Source organism: Halichoeres trimaculatus, unplaced genomic scaffold, assembly GCF_033239565.1.
Source record: "Halichoeres trimaculatus isolate MK-OKI-2021-1 unplaced genomic scaffold, fHalTri1.1 fHalTri1_scaffold_1, whole genome shotgun sequence".
Taxonomy (NCBI): Eukaryota; Metazoa; Chordata; class Actinopteri; order Labriformes; family Labridae; genus Halichoeres; species Halichoeres trimaculatus.
Genome location: NW_027437179.1, coordinates 29,264,129 through 29,284,246, shown reverse-complemented (window position 1 = coordinate 29,284,246; position 20,118 = coordinate 29,264,129). Strand labels below are relative to the sequence as shown.

At 40.1% G+C, this 20,118-nt stretch overlaps 2 protein-coding genes across 7 annotated transcripts in view; one reads left to right on the top strand and one right to left on the bottom strand.

The window, feature by feature from the left end:
• Positions 1 to 106: 106 nt before the first annotated feature.
• Positions 107 to 8,357, top strand: terf2ip (telomeric repeat binding factor 2, interacting protein). Of its 3 annotated transcripts, none has more exons than XM_074691405.1 (9): positions 107 to 218; positions 1,479 to 1,715; positions 2,060 to 2,205; positions 2,407 to 2,630; positions 3,251 to 3,349; positions 3,466 to 4,408; positions 4,528 to 4,631; positions 7,072 to 7,473; positions 7,842 to 8,357. In XM_074691405.1, the coding sequence occupies exons 2-9, from the start codon at positions 1,486 to 1,488 to the stop codon at positions 8,061 to 8,063; spliced, it is 2,370 nt and encodes a 789-aa protein (XP_074547506.1). In that variant the 5' UTR covers positions 107 to 218; positions 1,479 to 1,485; the 3' UTR covers positions 8,064 to 8,357. The 3 variants fall into 3 exon arrangements, with proteins under 3 accessions (XP_074547506.1, XP_074545914.1, XP_074546765.1); XM_074689813.1 differs by having other exon boundaries at positions 3,463 to 4,408; XM_074690664.1 differs by having other exon boundaries at positions 112 to 202; positions 3,463 to 4,408.
• Positions 8,358 to 8,538: 181 nt separating this feature from the next.
• iffo2b (intermediate filament family orphan 2b) overlaps positions 8,539 to 20,118 on the bottom strand; it is a 33,712-nt gene continuing 22,132 nt past the window's right edge. The window contains exons 2-8 of one of the 4 annotated variants that reach the window (XM_074676445.1): positions 18,666 to 18,726; positions 16,050 to 16,145; positions 14,693 to 14,866; positions 13,777 to 13,925; positions 13,050 to 13,251; positions 12,813 to 12,911; positions 8,539 to 12,673 (exon numbers count right to left, since the gene is read on the bottom strand). In XM_074676445.1, the coding sequence (XP_074532546.1) occupies positions 12,440 to 12,673; positions 12,813 to 12,911; positions 13,050 to 13,251; positions 13,777 to 13,925; positions 14,693 to 14,866; positions 16,050 to 16,145; positions 18,666 to 18,726 (1,015 nt within the window). In that variant the 3' untranslated portion in view covers positions 8,539 to 12,439. The remainder of the gene's footprint in view (positions 12,674 to 12,812; positions 12,912 to 13,049; positions 13,252 to 13,776; positions 13,926 to 14,692; positions 14,867 to 16,049; positions 16,146 to 18,665; positions 18,727 to 20,118) is intronic. The other 3 variants (XM_074676451.1, XM_074676458.1, XM_074676466.1) reach the window with 3 other exon arrangements.

Sequence of the window (20,118 nt, the reverse complement as noted above, 5' to 3'; positions counted from 1 at the left end):
GGATGTATTGTGTGAATGTAAAAGGCCAAAAATGGGTATTTTGCCTAAAGGCACCAAGGGTTAGACTGTACTCCAGAACACAAGATGGCGACAAGGCACAGGAAGGCGGTTTGTCAAACGCCAAAGAGCTACATGGGAAGAAGAAAAACCCGGATGTTGGATATGTTTTGGATTTGTACGCGGCGGGAAGTAAATTTGGGAGGTAAACAACTGTAATGGTAAGATTAGGAGGCAATGTTTTATCTAAATTTACGCCTTCATCAGTAATTTGTCAACACTTAACAAAAAAGCAGCGATAAAACTGGCTACGGTAAAGCTAATAATGCTAACTATGCTTAGCTACAATAACCAATTGTTTCATAATGCATATTGCCAGATTATAACAAAGCTTCTAAATAAGTGTGTGCTGACAGCAACTAAATATAAAGACCAATAAGAGTTTTGAATTAATATGTTACAACTACTGTGAATTTCATAGTCTTGCCGTTACCCGATGTCATATTGTTGTGAGTTAGCCATATGCATGAAGTTTGTTTTCGTTGAGGTAAGACGAAAATGTTCGTCGGGGACCCCTTTGGAAATCCATATTGATTTTCTTATTTTGGGTTAATCTCTGAAAATACTAGCAATACATTCATGTAGAAGGCATTTGGCGATCTGTTCGACACGTTTACTTGTGCTGTGTTCCTAAACGCCTTCTTCTGTTGTTACATTTACTTGTTCTGCACTGTGTACACTTTACACTTACCAGAGCAGAAATCGTAGCGGGTAGTATTGTCCCAATTCAAACACTGTAGCTTCGCACGTACCGGAAACTGCGATCGCTTTCCACGCGTGTCCTTCTGCTTTTCATTCACAATTACGTCCATCAACCATCATTTGGTCCGTTTCCGCCCCTTCCTTTACGTAGCCCATATGGCGACCATTAGTGTGAAAAGTGTAAATACTCATCTCTCTGACCGTTTTGAGTGTGCCAGTTGAGGAATCAAAGTGTGTTCAAGTGTGAACACACTTATGTACTCAAAATAGTAAGTGCAGAAGTATGCGATTTGGGTCAAAGCACAAGACTGTGAGTCTGTAACTGCAGGTGTCATGTAAGCACTGTCATAATAGAGCATGACTGTTATTGTACTGCGTCCACCACACTTTCATTTGAAGCAAGAGATTAGAATTATAACCACAGCGTTCACAAAAATCGTTTTTTCTTCAGGGAACATTCTTCTATAACTACACTTCTATCTAGGTTAACATTGGCAGCAGAGACCAGGCGGAATTATAACATAAACATGTCACACAAGAACAAATGTGAAGAGTTTTGTGGACTTAAACTTTCAGGTATTTTTTTGTCACAAGACTAAGACTTCACCTTAAATAGCTGCCAAATTAACACTGAATAGTATATTGTTGTGCTCATGTCTGTGGTATGAGAGCACTGCCTTCAGTGTCTTTTGTTTTTTTTCCCTTTATCTCTAAACCAGGTTGACCATGCCATCCAAGCAGCAGGATGTGGTTAAACCTGATATCTCACCAGTTCTTTTCATAAATGTGGATGGTGAGTCCATGACTTTTTACCTGCGCCCAGGTCCTGTGAAATGTGATCTCCAGCCACTCATTAAAGCTGGAGGAGGGCTGTTGTGTAACGTTCAGCAACCAGGAGCAGTCCTGCTGATTGACCCGGCGGAGAGAGGCTCTGTCACTGAATCTACTGCACACAGGTGGGTAGAGCACCAAATGGGGATGCCTTTAGAAGTGGTTATGATAGTATTCAGAAGGATCATTATTTCATTATTTGATTGTTTTTTTTCTGTCGTGGTGCGGTTTCTAACTCACCTGCACATGCCTTTTATTTTTATTCACTTTTTGCTTTGAATAACTTTTTATTATGTGTAGGTAATACTAACCAAACCAATCACACAGCTACAACATAAATTAAAGCTTGTGTTTGTTCACTTCCAACCTTTTAAAGGAACATTAAACTTTTGCTGATTTTAATTTACTACTACAGATTCTTTCTAAACCGGGGTAATTGGACATGAGCTGCTGTTTGTCTCTGTCCCAGGTATATTTCCACTCAGTACATCCGTGACTGTGTTGAAAAAGGCGAACAGCTGAACGTAGAGGACTACAGGTTAAACCCAGAAGCTGTCCCAAATCAGTCTGCTAAAAGAAGCAGTAACAAAGAAAGCTCTGCTGCAAATTTAGCAGGTATAATTTAACTATGACTTTGTTTTTATGAGGAGCAATCCTGGTTACAATAGTCAATTACAATCCATTGCTTATATTGTAACCTATGAAGAAAATTGGCTTCAGAAAACATTTTCTTGATGAAAAGTATGCAAGTGTGAGCTTTTCTGACCATGACCTTCTAGCCCTGCTAATGTTTGTACTTTATGTCTTTATTAAAAGGGAGGGCTGCTTACACATCTGAAGAGGATGCCGCCATTTTGAAATATGTCAATGAGCACAGGTCAGAGGTCGGGGGAAACCGGCTCTGGCAGGAGATGGAGAAACAGAAAGTAACCAACCACACCTGGCAGTCTATGAAATACCGTTACAGAGTTCGACTGAGAAAGAAACAGCATGAGGTTGTGGAGGAGAAAATGACAGAAGCAGCAGAAAGCGTTGGCAAGGTGATTAGCCTGCAAGTTGTTTTGTTTGTTCTCTCTGTGTTACACATGTTGTAGTGGCCGTTTGTCCACTAAAAAAGGCAACAAAAAGTTTCAAACAAACTCTTTCATAAAAGGCTCAAAAGGCCACTCTTGCACCGTGGGTTGTGGCATACACGGATGGGAAAACCGTAAGGTCCAAACGAATGTCCAATTTTTACAAAAACGGGGTATATGAAATCAGAAATCAAGCAAACACAGAACAAAGGAAAGATCCCTGTGTCTCTCCCGCGCCGGTAAAAAAACCATTTGCCCACCCAGGTGCATGCTGGTCCCTACCGTGCGCCTACTTATTTAACCTTTAGTGCCACCGTGCCCAACTTAAACAAATAATAAACAAAACACCCAAACTAAAGGAATGATAAACTACTGGAATACTAACAAAAATGTAATCATGATTAAATCAAAATTAATTGATTTAAAAATCTAAACGCAAAACTAAATTCTAAACAAAAAGAAAAAACATTAAATAGCTTATACACATGTGTATGGTAAAGTCTATTCCAGCTGGGAACATTTACACATTAACCCATTTTCACATGTTTAATGGATGTTACAGATGTTTCTTATCCTTCTGCTTCTAGGTAGAAGAAAACAAGGAGACAGATGTTGAGAGACCCTCGTGTGCAAAAGATGTTCCTCTTCCTCCCCCGGCACATTCAGCAGGATCAGACCTGACACAGGTACACCATAGTTCAAGTAGAATCTGATTATAGTTTTAACATTAATTTAAAGACTTGATGTCTGTGTGTGATCAAATACAACTAATCCAAACAGAATGCATTTGTTATCTCAGCAGAAAGACTCCCTGTCAACACCAGATGACAGCAAGCAGCTAGAACTTGTAGAAGCTCAGACTTCAATCTCATCTCAGGAAGAAGAAATGCAACCAGTGAGTGCACACACAGGAGAGCAGCTTGCAGAAGGCACAGAACCAGAAACTGAAGCGTCCAAAACTTCCCAAGAAGAACCCTCTTCAGAATGTCCGAAAGATTTCCATCTATTTCTACCTGATACACAAGAACCTGAAACACAGGAAAAGCAAACAGTCATCTCCACACAAAAAGAAAGTGTGCCAGAGGACTCTCCTGTAGCTCATTCTGTGTCCCAGGATGTCTCCCCTCAGAAAAAGCTGAAAGAAAAGAGAAACATCTCCCCTGAGCAGCCACAGCGTAGGCGAACGCGCCGGCAGCTTCAGCTGGATGAGCTTTTGGGACCTGAACCTTACTGCAAAAAACTCAGATCCTCACCCTCCTCTGCATCATCATCATCATCGTCTCCCCAACTGTTAAGGAGAATCAAACCAACTGTTCGGTCAGCTTCTTGGAGAGACACAACAGCGGAGCAGCCACCTTCTAAAACAGCCAGAGGCAAGGGTGCTCCTGTTGAACAAGACAGTAAGACTGCAGCGGCAAAGAGTGATGTTGCTGGACATGAAAGTGCAGCTGCAGTGCAAGAAAGTGATGTTGCTGAGCATGAAAGTGCAGCTGCAGTGCAAGAAAGTGATGTTGCTGAGCATGAAAGTGCAGCTGCAGTGCAAGAAAGTGATGTTGCTGAGCATGAAAGTGCAGCTGCAGTGCAAGAAAGTGATGTTGCTGAGCATGAAAGTGCAGCTGCAGTGCAAGAAAGTGATGCGGCAGTGCAAGAAAATGAGGTGGAAATGCAAACAAGTGACGCTGTGGAGCAAGAGACCCAACAAGAAGAGATTGAACCATCTAATGTTCAAAAAACAGCAGAACCAGGTTAGTAACATCAACTAGTGTGTGGCATCCAACACACACTAAACAACACAGCACAGAAAAATATTTTAAAAGCTACTGATCTGCTGATTCCTTCTTATTTCTTACGGTTTGTGTTGCAGATGCAGAATCTGTTTCAGTGCCACAGAAAGCCGAGAAGAAAAAAGAAAAGAGAAAGCTGGGGATTTTAGAAGCGGCTACGAAGGAATTTGAGGACGACAGTGAGGTAAGAGAAGGCACAGATATTTGGAAAGCATGTATCTACTCTCAAAGTAAGGATGTTAAACATTAAAATAACAGTGGAAAACCCAGAACTAAAGATAAAAGAAATAACAGACATACTGAGAGAGATTATGATTACCTAAGAAAGTAGAAGCATTGGATTTAAAAATGATTACCCCTCCATCAGTCACCAAAAGGAATCCTATTTGAAATTACGATACACCCTCCCACTGAACCACAGCTGCATTTCTAGACTTACAAAAAAAACATGACTAGGGATGGGCGTTGAAGAGATTTTATTGATATCAATGCTCTTATCGATTCTGCTTATCAATTCAATTCTTTATCGATTCCCTTATCAATTCTTTCTTTCAATATGTACAGTTTTGTAATATGTTATTGACTCAAATAAGCCATCTACTGTCTCGAAGTAGTTATAGCATTATTCTAAGTTGTTTGGAACCTTGCCGTAGCTATGAAGCCAACCATGAGCCAAACTTTTCTTTCATTTGCATGAAAGTATTTTGACATTTGGAGTTCTCAGTATTTTTTAAAAAGAGTTACTGTGATATGCCTCCGTGATGAAAGTTGAAATTCTACTCAGAAGCCTAAGTTATACTGACGTATGCTAACCGCTAGCGTATCAATGCAATTTCCCATTTACATTAGCATCAAGCTAGGGCTATTTTGTTTATATTGTTTTGGTAAATAAGGAAATTTATACCATGTTGAATGTATTGAATAGGAATCTCCTGTGAGCGAGTAATATAGATTTCTTTGTGTGTTTAGTTCGTCAGTAAAATTTTGAGCTAGAAATCCTTAAAGGGGACATATCATGCTGATCCGTGATTTAATATATACATATAAAATAATAAAGTTGAAAACAAGACCTTTCACCCCCTGAATTTTCAAAAAATGACATATTGTATTTTTTCTGATATCCTAGAACGAGATTTGATGCCTTTGAAAATAGGTCATTGACATTTGGCTTTGAGATTTCGACCTTTATGACGGATATTTTCTTTTTATTGGAGTAATCTGATAAAGCAGCTCCTCCTGTGTGAAGTCAGTTAGTCACACAACCACCACCGAGGGATACACCCACCAAGAGCCGAGTATAAATAAAGCTCCCTACTAGCTCTGGCTAACTTGACTGAGTGCTAACATAGTGACGAACTGACGGTAGAGGCGATCTTTAGACTACACTTTCAGCATGATGGATAAAACAGACAGAGAAAAGTGAAGGAGCAGGATGGAGCCCTGTTATAGAAATAGTTTATTGGTGAAGTCTGCCTGTATTTCCACGTATAAACTATACATGTCACAGTACCGGTTTAACTCACTACACTGAAGCATCCTGAGATGATCTGTGTCGAAATGGATTTTCTTCCTCCTCAGCTGTAGAACCGTCCGGGTCTGACTCGGGGTCCAATACAAAAGGCATTTTATTAGTGCTATAAATGCCTTACGGTGAAGTTTTGACAAACAGCAAACTCGCTCGTTCTGCTCCATTCAATGTGGCGATTTTGTAAATACTGTCATGCTGCAAAAACCGCCCCCTGACTCCACCCCCTCCGCCCCTCTGATAGAACTGACCAATCAGAGCACAAAGGGCTGTGACGTTGCGAGGTTACTGGAGGTCATTCTCGAAACGGAGCGTTTCAACGAGATCTCCAGAATGGCCTAAACTGAGGATATTGAGAACGCTATTGTGGGGCAATGAAGGAACTAAATGACTTGTACTGAGGGCAGAAATGCTTTACAGGCATCCTAGTCTGGCATAGTGAAAAGGAGAAACAAGCATGATATGTCCCCTTTAAGACAGGGTTTTCTTGGGAAACGTTACCTAACTGCTAAGCTAAGAAAGCTGCAGCAGACTAGTCACATAAGGTCCTGCAGCTCTGACATAGTGTAAAGAATTGCTAAGAGAATCGTTAAGCACAATGGCTAACGATGTCGATAGATTGAAACATTTCTTATCGATTCCCAACCCTAAACATGCCATTTATAAAGTGCTCACAAGTTCTTTTTCAGTTGTGTTACTGTTAGAATTCATACTGGAGGTGTTGTGTTGTTGTTGTTTATTAGTATTCGATGGTATATCTTGTTCCCATGCAGCACATCATTTCGTGATTTTCTTTTCCTCACTTTGAAACCATCTCCAGCCCTCTCTGACTCATACACAGGATTTGTCAGGACATTGTTTGTTGGATTGGGCATTCTTGGCACTGTTCCTTGGCTAATGCAGTCAAACAAGTCTGCACATGCCCCTGATCAGTGATACATCAACAGGGGATTTTAGCTGATTTTCTGTTTTGTTTTATCACATTTTTGAAATAAATCTCATCATGGAGTAGAAAACTATGGCACTGCCACATGAATTTCACATGGAAAATGAGGGCTTGTGCTCTAAATATTTAAACTCTTTTGTTCCCATCTCTCAGTCTGATGAGGATGAAACTTCAGATCTACAAAAGGAAACAGAAACTGCAGCATTACAGCCCACATCCTCAGAGCCCTCCTCAAACACAGCTGCAGATGCTGCCTCCGCCCAGTCCAACCCTGAATATGTACCCAGCCCGCAGGACGTCGTGTCAGAAACCCAGATCCAGGCCTCCACAAGCAACTTCCCACCACAGATAATCTGCCCTGCCAGCAAGCCTCACCAGTTTATATTCGACAGAGAATCACAAGAAGAAGAAGCTCAGTCTACAGTCAGTGAGGAGACAGAAGTTCCACCTGCGCCGAAGGAAACGGTGAATGAAAACCCTCCTTATTCTCTGACCCAGAATCAGCTGGAAGAGGACAAACGAAGAATCACAGAGCTGATGAATGAGACAAATCAGGTGAGACCTCAGGGGGGTTTAAACTTTGGTTTCAAACGTTCAGCCTGAAGAGCTGCTGCTTCCATTATTCATTTTTTTAGTTATATCTTTATTTTATTCTTTGATTTATACTAAAACAAATTGAATCAATCAAGAAAGAAGAAATAATCATTGGAGCAAACCAGTTTATGAGTAAACCTTTCATATTGAAGAGTCCTACGTTGTTATTAGAGTCAGCAGGGGGCAGCGTTTCCTTTAGTGCTACAAAAATTTGGAATAAATTTAAAGCCCTGCTTTTTATTTATCAAATTTCTTTGCCACTGCTTCTGTTTTCTTCCCTGTTCCCTCAGCAAATATCTACTGACTGCTGCAGACATGTTTTATTCTAGGATCTATTTTCTGTGACCAAAGCCCTCTTGAAGGCCAGTGGAGACTTCTCAGCCGCTTTAAATCTGCTTATGAACCCAGGCTGCACTTCAGGACCCATTTGGGATCGCCATGATGATAATCTCCTACTCGCAGCTGATCCTGAAATCCGACAGCAGCTGCAAGAAAAGTACGGCGAGGAGGCACTTGTGAAAAGAATCTTGTTCCTTGAGGTAGAGGGATGAAAATGAAAGGCAGATTAGTCTCAATAAGAAGGAGAAAAAACGTGACACTCATCTAATGTGCTACCTGAGGTGTTTGAGTGTGATATCAAGCAAAGCACACTATGTTCTGCTTTGATGTTCCTGAAGCATGAGATTGGAACATTTGAAATAAAATATTCTCTTAGGGTTTTACTTTGACTGTTTTACAATTTTATCGAATTGTATTAGTTTAGTTGAAAATATTTTTTTAGAAAATAAAAAACACAATGTATTTTAACGTGATGTTTGAAACACATTCTTAAACAAATAAAATACTGCAATGTAACCATTTTGAGTGATTGCCAACAGTTTTTTTTTTAAACGTATCAAAGCAATAGGAAGCCAGAGAAGGTGGGTAACATATGGACGTTGTGTATAATAATTAAAAAACATTGGAAAATAAAACTAGAGATTAGATTCCTGTCTTAAGAGTCACAGTAAAGTCGCATAACTCGTGATTTTTTAACCAAGTCACCGTTTTTATTTCATTGTCCCTCAGTATCAATTGAATACATTCATTATTTAATAAACAATCACCCCCAGACCCACTTGAATACATTATATCAACAATTTAAACAAAGAAAAAAAAAACTGAGAAAAGCATTAAATTAAAGCAGACAAATGAATCTCTCATAGTGACTTAGCAGGATGCTTCCTGCTAAACACTTAAGTTAATTTTACCCAAATTAGTATTGCTGCACTTTTCATATCCAGTCATTTTTACCACAATGAAACAACCAATAATGAAATGTAACAGCAAATCAGTGCGCCCATGAACATGTGAAACTGTAAATTGACACAACAGTTAAATCGACCACATAAATCCAGAGCAACAGGGATTTAAAAAAACAATCATATAAAACCCTTCTTAGTATGAAAGATCTCACATCGACCAGGACCTCATTCACCTACACACAGCTCACACACTGTAGCTTAGCTTGAGTAGGAACTGGATTCATGAAGCGAAACATACCAAGGTCCCCGGTAAGTAACAGCACACCATTTATCCCTGGATTTAAACAGCTACATTTTTAATTGTCAGATCTTCAAAGAAGGCCTCCAATCCAGCTACATTCATAGTGGAGGTTTTTTTTTTACAGCTTTATCAGGTGGATGTTGTGGGAATTCAACCAGATGTGATGGAAAAAAAGGGCAATGACTTTTCTTATATCAGGTCAACACATCTGTCACAGTTAATAACAAAGAGTGAGTGTGAGGCTTTCCACAGCTATTTGTGTTCAAAGCTTGATTTTAGAGATGTTCTGAGCTCCACAGTACTGACCCTGTGTGGAAGTGATATGGTTGCTTTTGTTTGCAGGCCTTCCTTTCTTTTGCCTTAATACCTTAGTTAAAAAGAATATAGCCTTACAATTTGCGATGGAAAAAACAAAATCTTAGGTAGGTAAGGTAAGGTTGCCACACCAGATACGGCGCAAAGAGCTGTATCTAAGGCTCTGCTGTTGGAATAACTCTGCATGATTTACATCTTTGACATGTTTCTGTAGCTTTGGTTGGCTGGTTGGAGCGATGGTCAGACTGCTGTGGCTAATGGCTAATGGCTAAAAAGTAAGAACAGTGAAATGTGTTGGTCCTGCTGTTTGTGGATGTCACAGCTGTTTAACTGGTAAATAAAGCTTTTGATATTGTTTATATAAAGTACAGTACCAACACAAGAATGGCTCTTTGTTACTTTTCAGGCTGGTTTTACATCAACACAAACATAAAACAACACACAGGTTCTGTGTGAGTGACACTCTTCACTCTTGTCTCATGTCAGCGGTTAGTTTTTGTTATGGGTTATCTCATATGGTCCATACACTGATGGATTAGGGCCACAGTTAAAAAATGTTTTAGTTGAAAAAAGTCACAGCATTGTGAGATCAAAGCTGTAATGTTACAAGAAAAGAGTGGTAATGTTACAAGATTTACTTTTTCATGTAACAAGAATAAAGTCTTAATGCCAAAAGCATAAAATCAAATGTTACAAGATTTGTGATGTGATGTCATGAAAATAAAGAATAGTTAGGAGAATGATGTAAGGTTTCAAGATTAAAGGAATAAGGATATTGGAAAAAGTTAAAATGTCATGACTTTTAAGCCGCAATGTAACAAGATTAAAGTTTTAATGTTATGAGAAAAAATATTAGTGTTAAGAGATAAGGGTCAAAATGTTTGAACAATAAATTGGAAACTTTAGATTTAGGTAGAAATGATAGAAAAAAAGTTGTAATATTCCTAGATTTGAGTTGTTAAATTTAGAGAATTATTTTGTAGGTTTATAAGAAAGAAGTCTTAAGTATTGGCTATAGCTAATCAATCAATCTGCCCCAATTTAGCATACAGGCTTAACCGAGCCCAAAGTTCTGACAATATTTTGTATTTTATGATTTAATTCTACTTATATAAAAACTATCTTCATAATAATGTGACTTTAATCTTGAAATACTAACCTTTATCTTGTTACACTATGAAAATAAACTTGAAAGCTTTTTTTTTTCCACTGTGGCCCTAATCCTCTCTCATAGGTCAATGAATGACCAAAACTTGTGAAATTAGTTTAATCATATCGCAAATTTAGAAACAGCAACAACAACAACAAAAAAAAAAAATCCAAAAAACAAAAAACAAGCAGAAACAAACTCTTTTGGTTAACACTTAATAATTAAAAACTGTGTAAAATATATTACCTGCTTCAAATACAGTTAATGATTATGATAGACACTTATGATTAAAATCATGGCGCGCAGCTGTTCAGTTCAAAAACACAGTTATATAAAAAGAAACACCCATAGCTTCTTTTTCCTCACACAAACATGCTGAAATAAGGAAAAGGCCTGTATTTTAACATTCTGCTTCTATAAAACTTCAAGATAGAAGTAGCACTTGATCTTTGATCCAGCAAACGGTACATACATAATGATACAAAGAGGCAATAAAAACATCACTTTCCTCCCCATGCGTCCGTTAGTTTATACGCTCCTCTAGTGAAATCACTGACAAGAAGCAGTCTGAGACATCTTCATGTGCTGCAAAACCACTGATGTGAACAAAAAGGCCACTAGGGGTTCATGATCACATGCCCACAGCCCTCTATGTACAGTCTGACACTGATAGCCCCATTTCACAAGAAACAAAGCAGGAAGTGCTGGAACAGAATCCCCCGCACCGGGATAAAAACACAGGAACTTTAGAAATGTGTCCTTTGGTTTTTCTCAAGATGTCAGTGGGCAATGTTTGGCTTTTGTAACTTGACATTGATTTTTCTAAATAATAATTGGGTCTAAGCCTTAAAACAATCATTATTTAGTGCACAGACTAAACTGTGCGAGGCAAACAGTGATGGTATGTCAAAATCAGATAGTCATACAACTTTTCTTCAGCAGGCAGATGTTAAAGATTACAACTGAAAACAGATAAAAGTCTCTTGTTGAGGGGACACTGTTCCAGTTTTTACTGTTGGTTTACATGAAAAGCAAACAAAAAGCAAAAGTAAAACATCCCACAATCCTACATTTATTTTACACTCAAAGTGCACAGTTTTCAAAATGATACATAGAAAACACCTGCTTTGCTTGGAAGGCTATTTGTTTTGAGAGAAATGAAGAAGGGTGAAAGCCAGTCCAAAAATAAGGCCAGCGTAATTGCATAGAACTTCAGTAGTGCACTGATGTATCAAAGGCTGTGCTCCTTTCCTCCTTCAACTTTGGCAACTCCGCAGAGTTCCCTCAGAAACCACCAGAACTCCAACACCATCCGTCTCCACTCCTCGTTTTGTCTCAGTGGCAGGAGACACTTAAAGCCTCGGCACTTTAATTTGGACTGCAAATACAAACAGCACAGTGTTCCAACCGAGGGCCGCGGACACGTCTCAGTCTGAATCAAACATTTAAAAAAAAAAAAAAAAAGCGTGTATTATGTTGTGATTATTATGTGGAGCACAATATGTACTATTTTTTATCCTTTAGAAAATAAAAGGACATTATTTGGGTAAGAATTTGTACAAAATACGTGTCAGCCGAGTCAAAAAGACGAGATTTTTCTCCTCTCTCTTGAAATGATGTGAAGCTCTGGATGAGAATCCAGCAAGGCAGCAGAGAGGAAGAGAGCACAGCTCAGACCCTATTTGCACCCTTTCTCTTAGTGAAGCAAAATCGCCCCCTCACCTTTATTTCAACAACAGAAATCGTATAAAAGCACCAGTTCTGGGCCTGCGACAGAGAGCATGACCATCAGAACTAAACAGGTCAAACACAACTGGATTAAGGTCGCTCTTACTCTCTATTACGGTAGAGCTCTGAGTGTGTTAGACCTCTGGGGTGGTACAGGAGGAGAGGGGACAAAGCCGGGCTCCACAGCCATCAACTAACAGGGACTTCAGCCTCTGCGTCTTTGTCCGAGATCTCATCCTGGATCTCGTCTGTGTTCCCTGAGTCGCTGCTGGCCACAGAGCTGAAAGAGGGAGAGTTCCTTCCACCTTTTATCATCCGCCGACACGTCTCCATCTGAACGTCCAGGCCCCTCTTCATGCTGCACATCTCCATGTACTCGTGCAGGTGTCGGTTCATGTCGCTCTTTGCTGTGGCCAATTCCATCTGGGAGAAAAGGGGGAGAGCAAATGTGAGAGACTGGAGGAAATGATCTAACAGGAATGTGGGGCTTTTATTGTTCATGTTTTAAGGATGCCTTAAAGCATTTATTTCATTCACATCACTGCACAGAGACAGTAGATACCTCGATCTGTCCAATGGTCTCCTGGTACTCCTGTTCTCTGGTCTTAAACAGTGACTCTGTCTCATCAATGAGGCTGCCAAGACTTCCATCCTGGGAGTCCTGCAAGAGCACAGACAGAGGCTTCATTCATCATGCATGAGTCAATGTCTGACACAGCACACATCGCACCGATCCACACGTGTGAGTTTAAAAACAGTTCTCTGAGCACACAACCTTAAAAAAGCACTCAGGACTTACTGGATCAGCGGCCTCAGCACTGCTGTCACAGGTCCCAGTGTTGGTGCAGTTTGTGTTTGCGATGGTGTATGGCATGTTGTAGTTGGTGAAGTCCTCCCACAGTAACAGAGTCTCCTCGTTCTCCTCCCACGTCAGACTGTCGCAGTCATCGTCGATTTCGAATGTCTCGCGCCTGGCAACAAAGGAGTTATCTGAACAATGTCTGTGTAGGACAAAGACAAGGGAAACGGAAAAAGGAGGCGAGAGAAAGAGAGAGGGGGAAGGACATGTATAACAGCCACCAGACTCAGCAAAGGTCACAAGCAAGGAGGAAGATGCGCTTACGACAAACAGAGAAAGAAGAGGTTGTAGAAGACGACAGTGAATATTCTCAAAAGAAAAGCCCCAAGCAGAAAATTTCCTCGACAGCTTATTTTTAGGATGAGATGTTAGCAAGAAGGCAGAGCTAAAATACGTGTGGTGTTTAAACCTAGAATGTAACAGTGACTTTAACAAAGCAAATTAGACCCACTGTATAAAAAGCTACTGGATTTTGCTGAATCAGCACACCATGAACCGGTTGCAATACTCCATATAACCAATAGAGGGAGATAAAGGAACACATAGAGCAGGTGCATCAAAACAACACTGCAGGAAACGGTACTGAGCAGGTCAGGTTTGACTGCCTTTACTTAAAGCAGAGAGGATGGTGCTCAGGTGTGTGTAAGTGCGTGTGTGTTTTGCTTACAGCTGGTTGAGCATGCGTTTCATTTCGTCAGTGATGTTAAGCGATCCAGGGGCCTCTTCCTCTGTGGAGCTGGGCTCGGCATCCATCTCTGAACTCTCCTCATCTGATACAGCTTTACGCTCCTTCCTCCTGCAGCACGCCACAGCACCCTGCAGTACACAGAGACAAGTTTAAACACGTGATGATGACAATTAAAGGCAAGCCTGAATCCAAAATCTAACATTTGTAATGGGTAATCCTTCCATATTTAATGTAGTTCCTTTACAAGACTGAATATTCAGTGAACCTATTGTGAGTTAAATCTTGTGTTACATTTTTTGGGCTTTGACACCTTTATTTGGAGAGGGAATAACGTTACATATATTGGAAGAAACTGGGTGAGAGTGTAAGGGAATGACGTGGTATAGGAGCTACTTTCCACACACACTGCCTGCTTTGTAAACAAATCTAAAGATAAGCCACTCATATGTGCAGAATCTTACTTATAGATACTGTAAATAGTATCACAAGAATCAGGGTCAGGCCGTAAACAACATACAAGCTAAGAGAAGCCAGCAGCTTGATTCACAGCAGGTTTATTCTTGGTCCAAAGCCAGCCCTGTCTGCGCAATGTGATAACCTTGTGAGCAGTGGAGAGAGTCCACCTCAGGATTTCACTCTCCTGCATGTTTGTGTGTGTGTTCACATATACACACAAGTCCGCATGTGTATGTTTATATGGTTGTGCGTGTATTTGCGAAATCTCAGGCATGCATTTCTGCCCCTTCAGAAGGGTCACCCGGTACATGATCAGCTGGCGAACTACACACAGTCAGACGCGGCAGCTCTGGTTACATCCACAGAGTGCTGACTGGCTCATTCACAGAAGAATTCACATTTTTCGCTTGCTAACAGTGAGACAGCAGATGACACCCACCCTCTCCGGCAGCGATCTGGCCGGGCTGACGTTGAACATCTTGGACATGTCCTCGGAGTTGCGCTGCTGGGCCACGTCGCACAGTTTGGCCGTGATGTCGATCCGTCTGCAGATGTCCATGTCCACTCGCCGAGCCTTCTCCTGGATCTGTGTGTCCAGGTCGGACATTTGCTGCTTGGGTAGAGAGATGTGTTTCAATGACGTGTGTAATTGAGACACCTTCTTAAAACATAAATTGATCCAATTTAAATCCATCCATTGATAGATCATTGATCTTTTTACACAAATTTAGTGAAGTTAGTCCATGAAGAATCAACACAATGTCAGTTCTAGCCTGATCTTCAGCACATCATTCTGTCTGTTCAAGCTACATATTTACATGTTGTATCATTAACATTTCTTTTTGACAGATTTTTCTTTACTTTGAAGCAACATTTTTAATACATCTTGGATTAGCACCTTTATTTATAACTTTAAAAAGACATTTGGAGTTGAATTTTACTCAGTGTTACTTTGCAATTTTGGTCATGAGATTTTAATTCTTAAATTCAATTTTCAAAATTAAGTGTTTATCACAATGAGAGGATATATGTATTTATTCCTTCTACTCTAGTTTATGTTTGAATAAAGGGAGGATTTAATGAGCTATGACACTAAGATCACCACAACTAGAGGACACATCACAACACACAGGATGTCTAACCACAACTCAGTCAAACAGTATGTTAAACAACCTCCGTCTCCTACAAGATCCACTACTTCTACGTCACTCACCTGTCTCTGGAGTCACACATCAGGGAAAAAGTCAAGCAAAGAAAATTATGAAATACATCTGCAGATGCCAACGATGGAGATAAGAAGAAAAAAGCAATAAAGTGTGCCAAAATAAACAACAACTGACTTTATTTATCCCTGAGCAAGCACAAGCTGTGACCGAGCCCCCTGCAGTATATTACAGCTGTATATCACACTGAAACAGGCCTGCCAGGGAACAATACAGGACTGTACAGAACAGGAAGTCCTCCTGATCTACAGCTGCGATTTGAGCTATTTTCAATGAAGGATTGTCTTGGAGGATTCAAGGCATTATATATTTCTCTTGACTCCAGAAATAAGAGGAAGGAAGAACGAGGAGGAGTTTTGTTGTAAGTTGTGCAATGATGGGCGGCATGAATGAGCCTTTTATCAGACCAGTGCAGGAAAGCAGTAGTTCATTCTTCAAACACTACAGCTGGAAAGCTTATTGGGCGTCTTTGAGAATGGGAGTTAACACAGCACTTTTTTCAATTGTGAGAAAGCTTTATCAGACTAGGGAAAGTGATGGTGACGTCAACCTAAGCTCTGAACAAATACTTACATCACTCATCAGACTCTTAAAGACCACAAGCTCAGCCTTTAGTCGGTCCACCTTTTCGCTCAGCTCCGCCCGGACCTCAGATGACTCCTTGGCGCTCTGAGAGAACAGCACAGGGAAAAAATTAAAACAATACACCCACTTGACAGGTAAACAAAGATACTGCAGATATCATATAATATCTAACCACAATAAACTCTGCTTTATTATGTTTAGGAAATTAGGTAATCAGTAACTACATGTACCAAATGGCTAAAAACTTTCAGTTAGATTAAAAAAAAAACTGTCTAGCTAAATTCCAGAAAACCCCTTCAAATTAAATAAAACTTTGTAACTTTTTGGTAACGCTTTATATTAAGGTCCTGTAGTAAATATTAATAAGACCTTTGTAAGTACTTATAAGATGCTTATTAACATTATTATTTGTTTATAAGACTATATAACTGCTTAATGAGTGTTTACTTAATCTATAAGCTATATGGAACCTACCCCTAACCCTCTTTGTTTTTTGTCTTCTGCTTTGGTCTCTCATGAGCCCTATCCAAGCCCTACCCCTAAATCTAACCATTTAGGGCCCCATGCCTAAACCTAACCTGTGGGGCCTCACGCCTAACCCTTACAATGACCTTATTAAACACTTATTAAGCAGTTATATAGTCTTATAAACAAATAATAATGTGAATAAGAATCTTATAAGTACTTACAAAAGTCTTATTAATGCTTATTACAGGACCTTAATATAAAGCAATACCAACTTTTTTAGTTTGGTTACTTTAGAGCATTTCATGACCGGTAAAAAGAAAATTAGCTTTTTCCCTCCCTATCCTTACATAGGCCATGATGCAACAGTGTACCTTAGCTTGGGGCTGTGGCCATCAGGGACTTTAGTCATGCAGAATGATTTTAGGAACATACAAGAAAGCTATAAAGCTAAATATCTAATAGTCATTTCCACTTCTTCCTGACAAAATCTAAGAAGAACTGGTACAAAGGTTCTGTGGTTGCAGAATAAGTTAGCGCTATTGTTAGCAAGTACCAGACAGTTAGCTAAGTTAGCATAACAACCAACAATGAAGCAGCTAGCTTGTCTGTGCCTAAAATTGAAAAAGTTTTCATTCCAGTAAAGCCCAAATTCTCACACATTGAACATTTTTGGGTTAACTATGTCAGACAACGTAGGAACTAGTCAAGTTGTTTTACAGTTGTGAATTCAAGACTGCTTCACTTTGTTAGCTAGGTGCAGTGATCCCCACAATGCTAGCTGTTTGCTGTCAAGACAGTCTAACACATAACCCTTCATGTAAAAAACACAATCTGGCATATCTAATCGGACTGGAGGGTTGAAAAGTTAGCTGCAACCACCGCCTTCATTCTAACAGGTCTGTATAGTCTGGACTCTAAAACATGGAAAGGGCTTCTTTCTTCCGATTTAAGAACATGAATAAAAAGAAATCCTTCCTCAGATATCAAACTACTCTGTTTAAAGCAAAATAGTTCAGTATCCTCATCTACAGTACATGGCTGAATTGTAGCTTTAGCCAGGAGCCTCCTTTTTGGTATATAACATCCTTTCTTGGTCTAGATATAACCTTGTAATTTACCTCCCACTTGCGAAATTCAGGAACTCTACCTTGTTAAAGTTGCTTTGAAAATAATAATTATTCAAAGAAATACCCACTAAAAAGATCTTTTCAGTTAGTAAATTTTCAGTCTTGGGCACTGGTCTAGTTCAGCAATTGTAACATACTCTCTGCAGTCTTCGCCACAGCCCCACTCTCTTCTCCCCAACTGACCTGCTTCAGTTTTACAGTCAAGTGAAGGAGACAATGACCAAAATGTAACTTACTATACAGATATTTAACACAGACTTCAAAAAGACTTACACTGTTCCCTGCATCTGATTTAAATCAGCATAGGATAACAGCCCTTTGGCTCTGGGCCCTCAACAATAAATGGCTGTTTGCACTGAATTGACCGTCTCCGAACAGATTTCCAGCCCCTCCACACACAGGGACATCAGCTTGTGTGCTCTAAAAGGTTAAAGCCCCCAAGGGACAGCACTCCACCTTTCTATCTGGGTTTTGCTGACCCAGAATCTAAAACAAACACGCATGCTTGAAGCAATCAATGGAGCTAAAGCAGAGATAGGGAAGGCTGCTGCCTGGACAAGGCACTTGCAGCTGCTGGGACGGAGCACGTTGTTGTGATACAGCCTCCAGGTGTGACACTTGAAATCGATTCTGCCTCCAAATCTATTTCCTGAATAGGCACATAATGGTAGCTGGCTGGTGATATTTGATGTTTGTATCTATATCTAGGCCAACAGACTCTCCCTGATGGGTTTGTAATATGGTTTTTCTAATCTGACACACATCCTGCTGGCTGTAGCTGTTTCTGTTTCAGCTTTGCTGGATCCATAAAACACCATGAGGAATAGGGTTATATAAAAATGTTTATGCATGTGCTGTACTAGCAGTTTTAAAATGTGCGTGCACACATTTTCGCCACATTTATTATTGTGCTTTTGTCTGCATGTGGTAAATAACCTTTGGCAAGATTTCAAAAACCCATCAATAAGCATGTTGGTGGAAATGTATTATAATGTTTATGTTTTCCAACCTGCTGAAGGGATTCCATCGTGGACTCCAGCTGCTCTCGCTTGGAAACCTCCTCCTCCCATCTGCAACACAGAACACAGAGGTGGGTCAGTAATAGCTAGAGCTGGTCTCCTGTGAGCCACCAGGCAGGTTAATGCTACTTTTGTGGAGATAATGCCCCCATCTCTGATTACAAAATGCCCTTGACAGTGTGGCTTCACACCCACCTCTCCTACTCCTGTTCTCAGCGTTTTGTCCCTTTCCTTCTTTGTGAGGCCTTTTATCTTTACAGCCCCACTGCCTCAATGAAAAACTATTGAATGGAGTCCCATCATTCTCCAAGCACAGCAAACATTACTCATGAATTGCTTTTGAGTGACTGCTGAGGGACATTGAGCTCTAACACACCCAAAAGGGTGGAGTATCTGTGTGCTGCAGCGTTCCTTTGTGTGAACTCTGTCATTCCACATGAAGTCTCAGGACGAGTGAGGAATCTGTTTACGAAATTTCACTACCAAAACTAAAAGGAATTTAAAAAATCTTTATTGATTGTACTGATGGGGACAAAACCAACAAAGTTGGACCTTTAACTCATGCTAGCATGCCAAATAATGTGTTAAGTCACACCCCCACAAAAAATGTGACCTACAGCCATGCTGACAGCGCTTCAAAGTTATACTTAGACACTGAACCTCTTTAAGCTAATGTTAGCATGCTAACGTGCACAATGACAAAGCCAAAAAGTCAATTTTACAGATGTATGATGTTCACGGTTTGAGGCTCTAATAGTTTTAAGTGTTAGCATGTTATGCTACTAGCTTTTCCAAGGCTATTAAGAGTGTTTTTGGTATTTTGATAACTTTCTAAAGGCTGAGGTTTTTTTTTTTTAAATGAGGCAAAGTCAAGGCGTTTGAGGATGTTACAGTTTCATCCTATAGGGAAGATGAATAAGGGTACCAATTTTCTCCGGCATTTATCACTAAACCTGTTTTTTTTTTTTCCAGGTTGTGATTAAGACACAAGTAAAAGCAGCTAACAAGGCTGGTGCTGCTAGTATGGCTAAAATTAAACAATCAGGCCCATCCCCACATTGGCATCTAGCTATGATTAGCGACACATTCTCCTCTCTTTACCTCTCCTGACAGGTCATTCACTAATATACTTAATTCGCACCATGAAAGACACAGATGTAAAACAAAGTAAGTAGTCTTTATAATGGCCATGCAGTATGCGTTCAATACAAAGCAAACAAGTCATGGCTTATTCCCCATTACTCACTTCAGCATACTACTAATACACATTTATCTTGTTCTCCAAGATGTGAGACAGTCTGTGTGCTGAGTCACGGATGCTTCCCAAAAGAGAGTTTGAGGTTCAGAATGAATAAAGAGCTCATTCAGTGAGATGAAGTAACCGCACAGTGTCAGACACTCGTGATGATAAGCTGCTGTGAACCACATGGATGACAGTGGAGG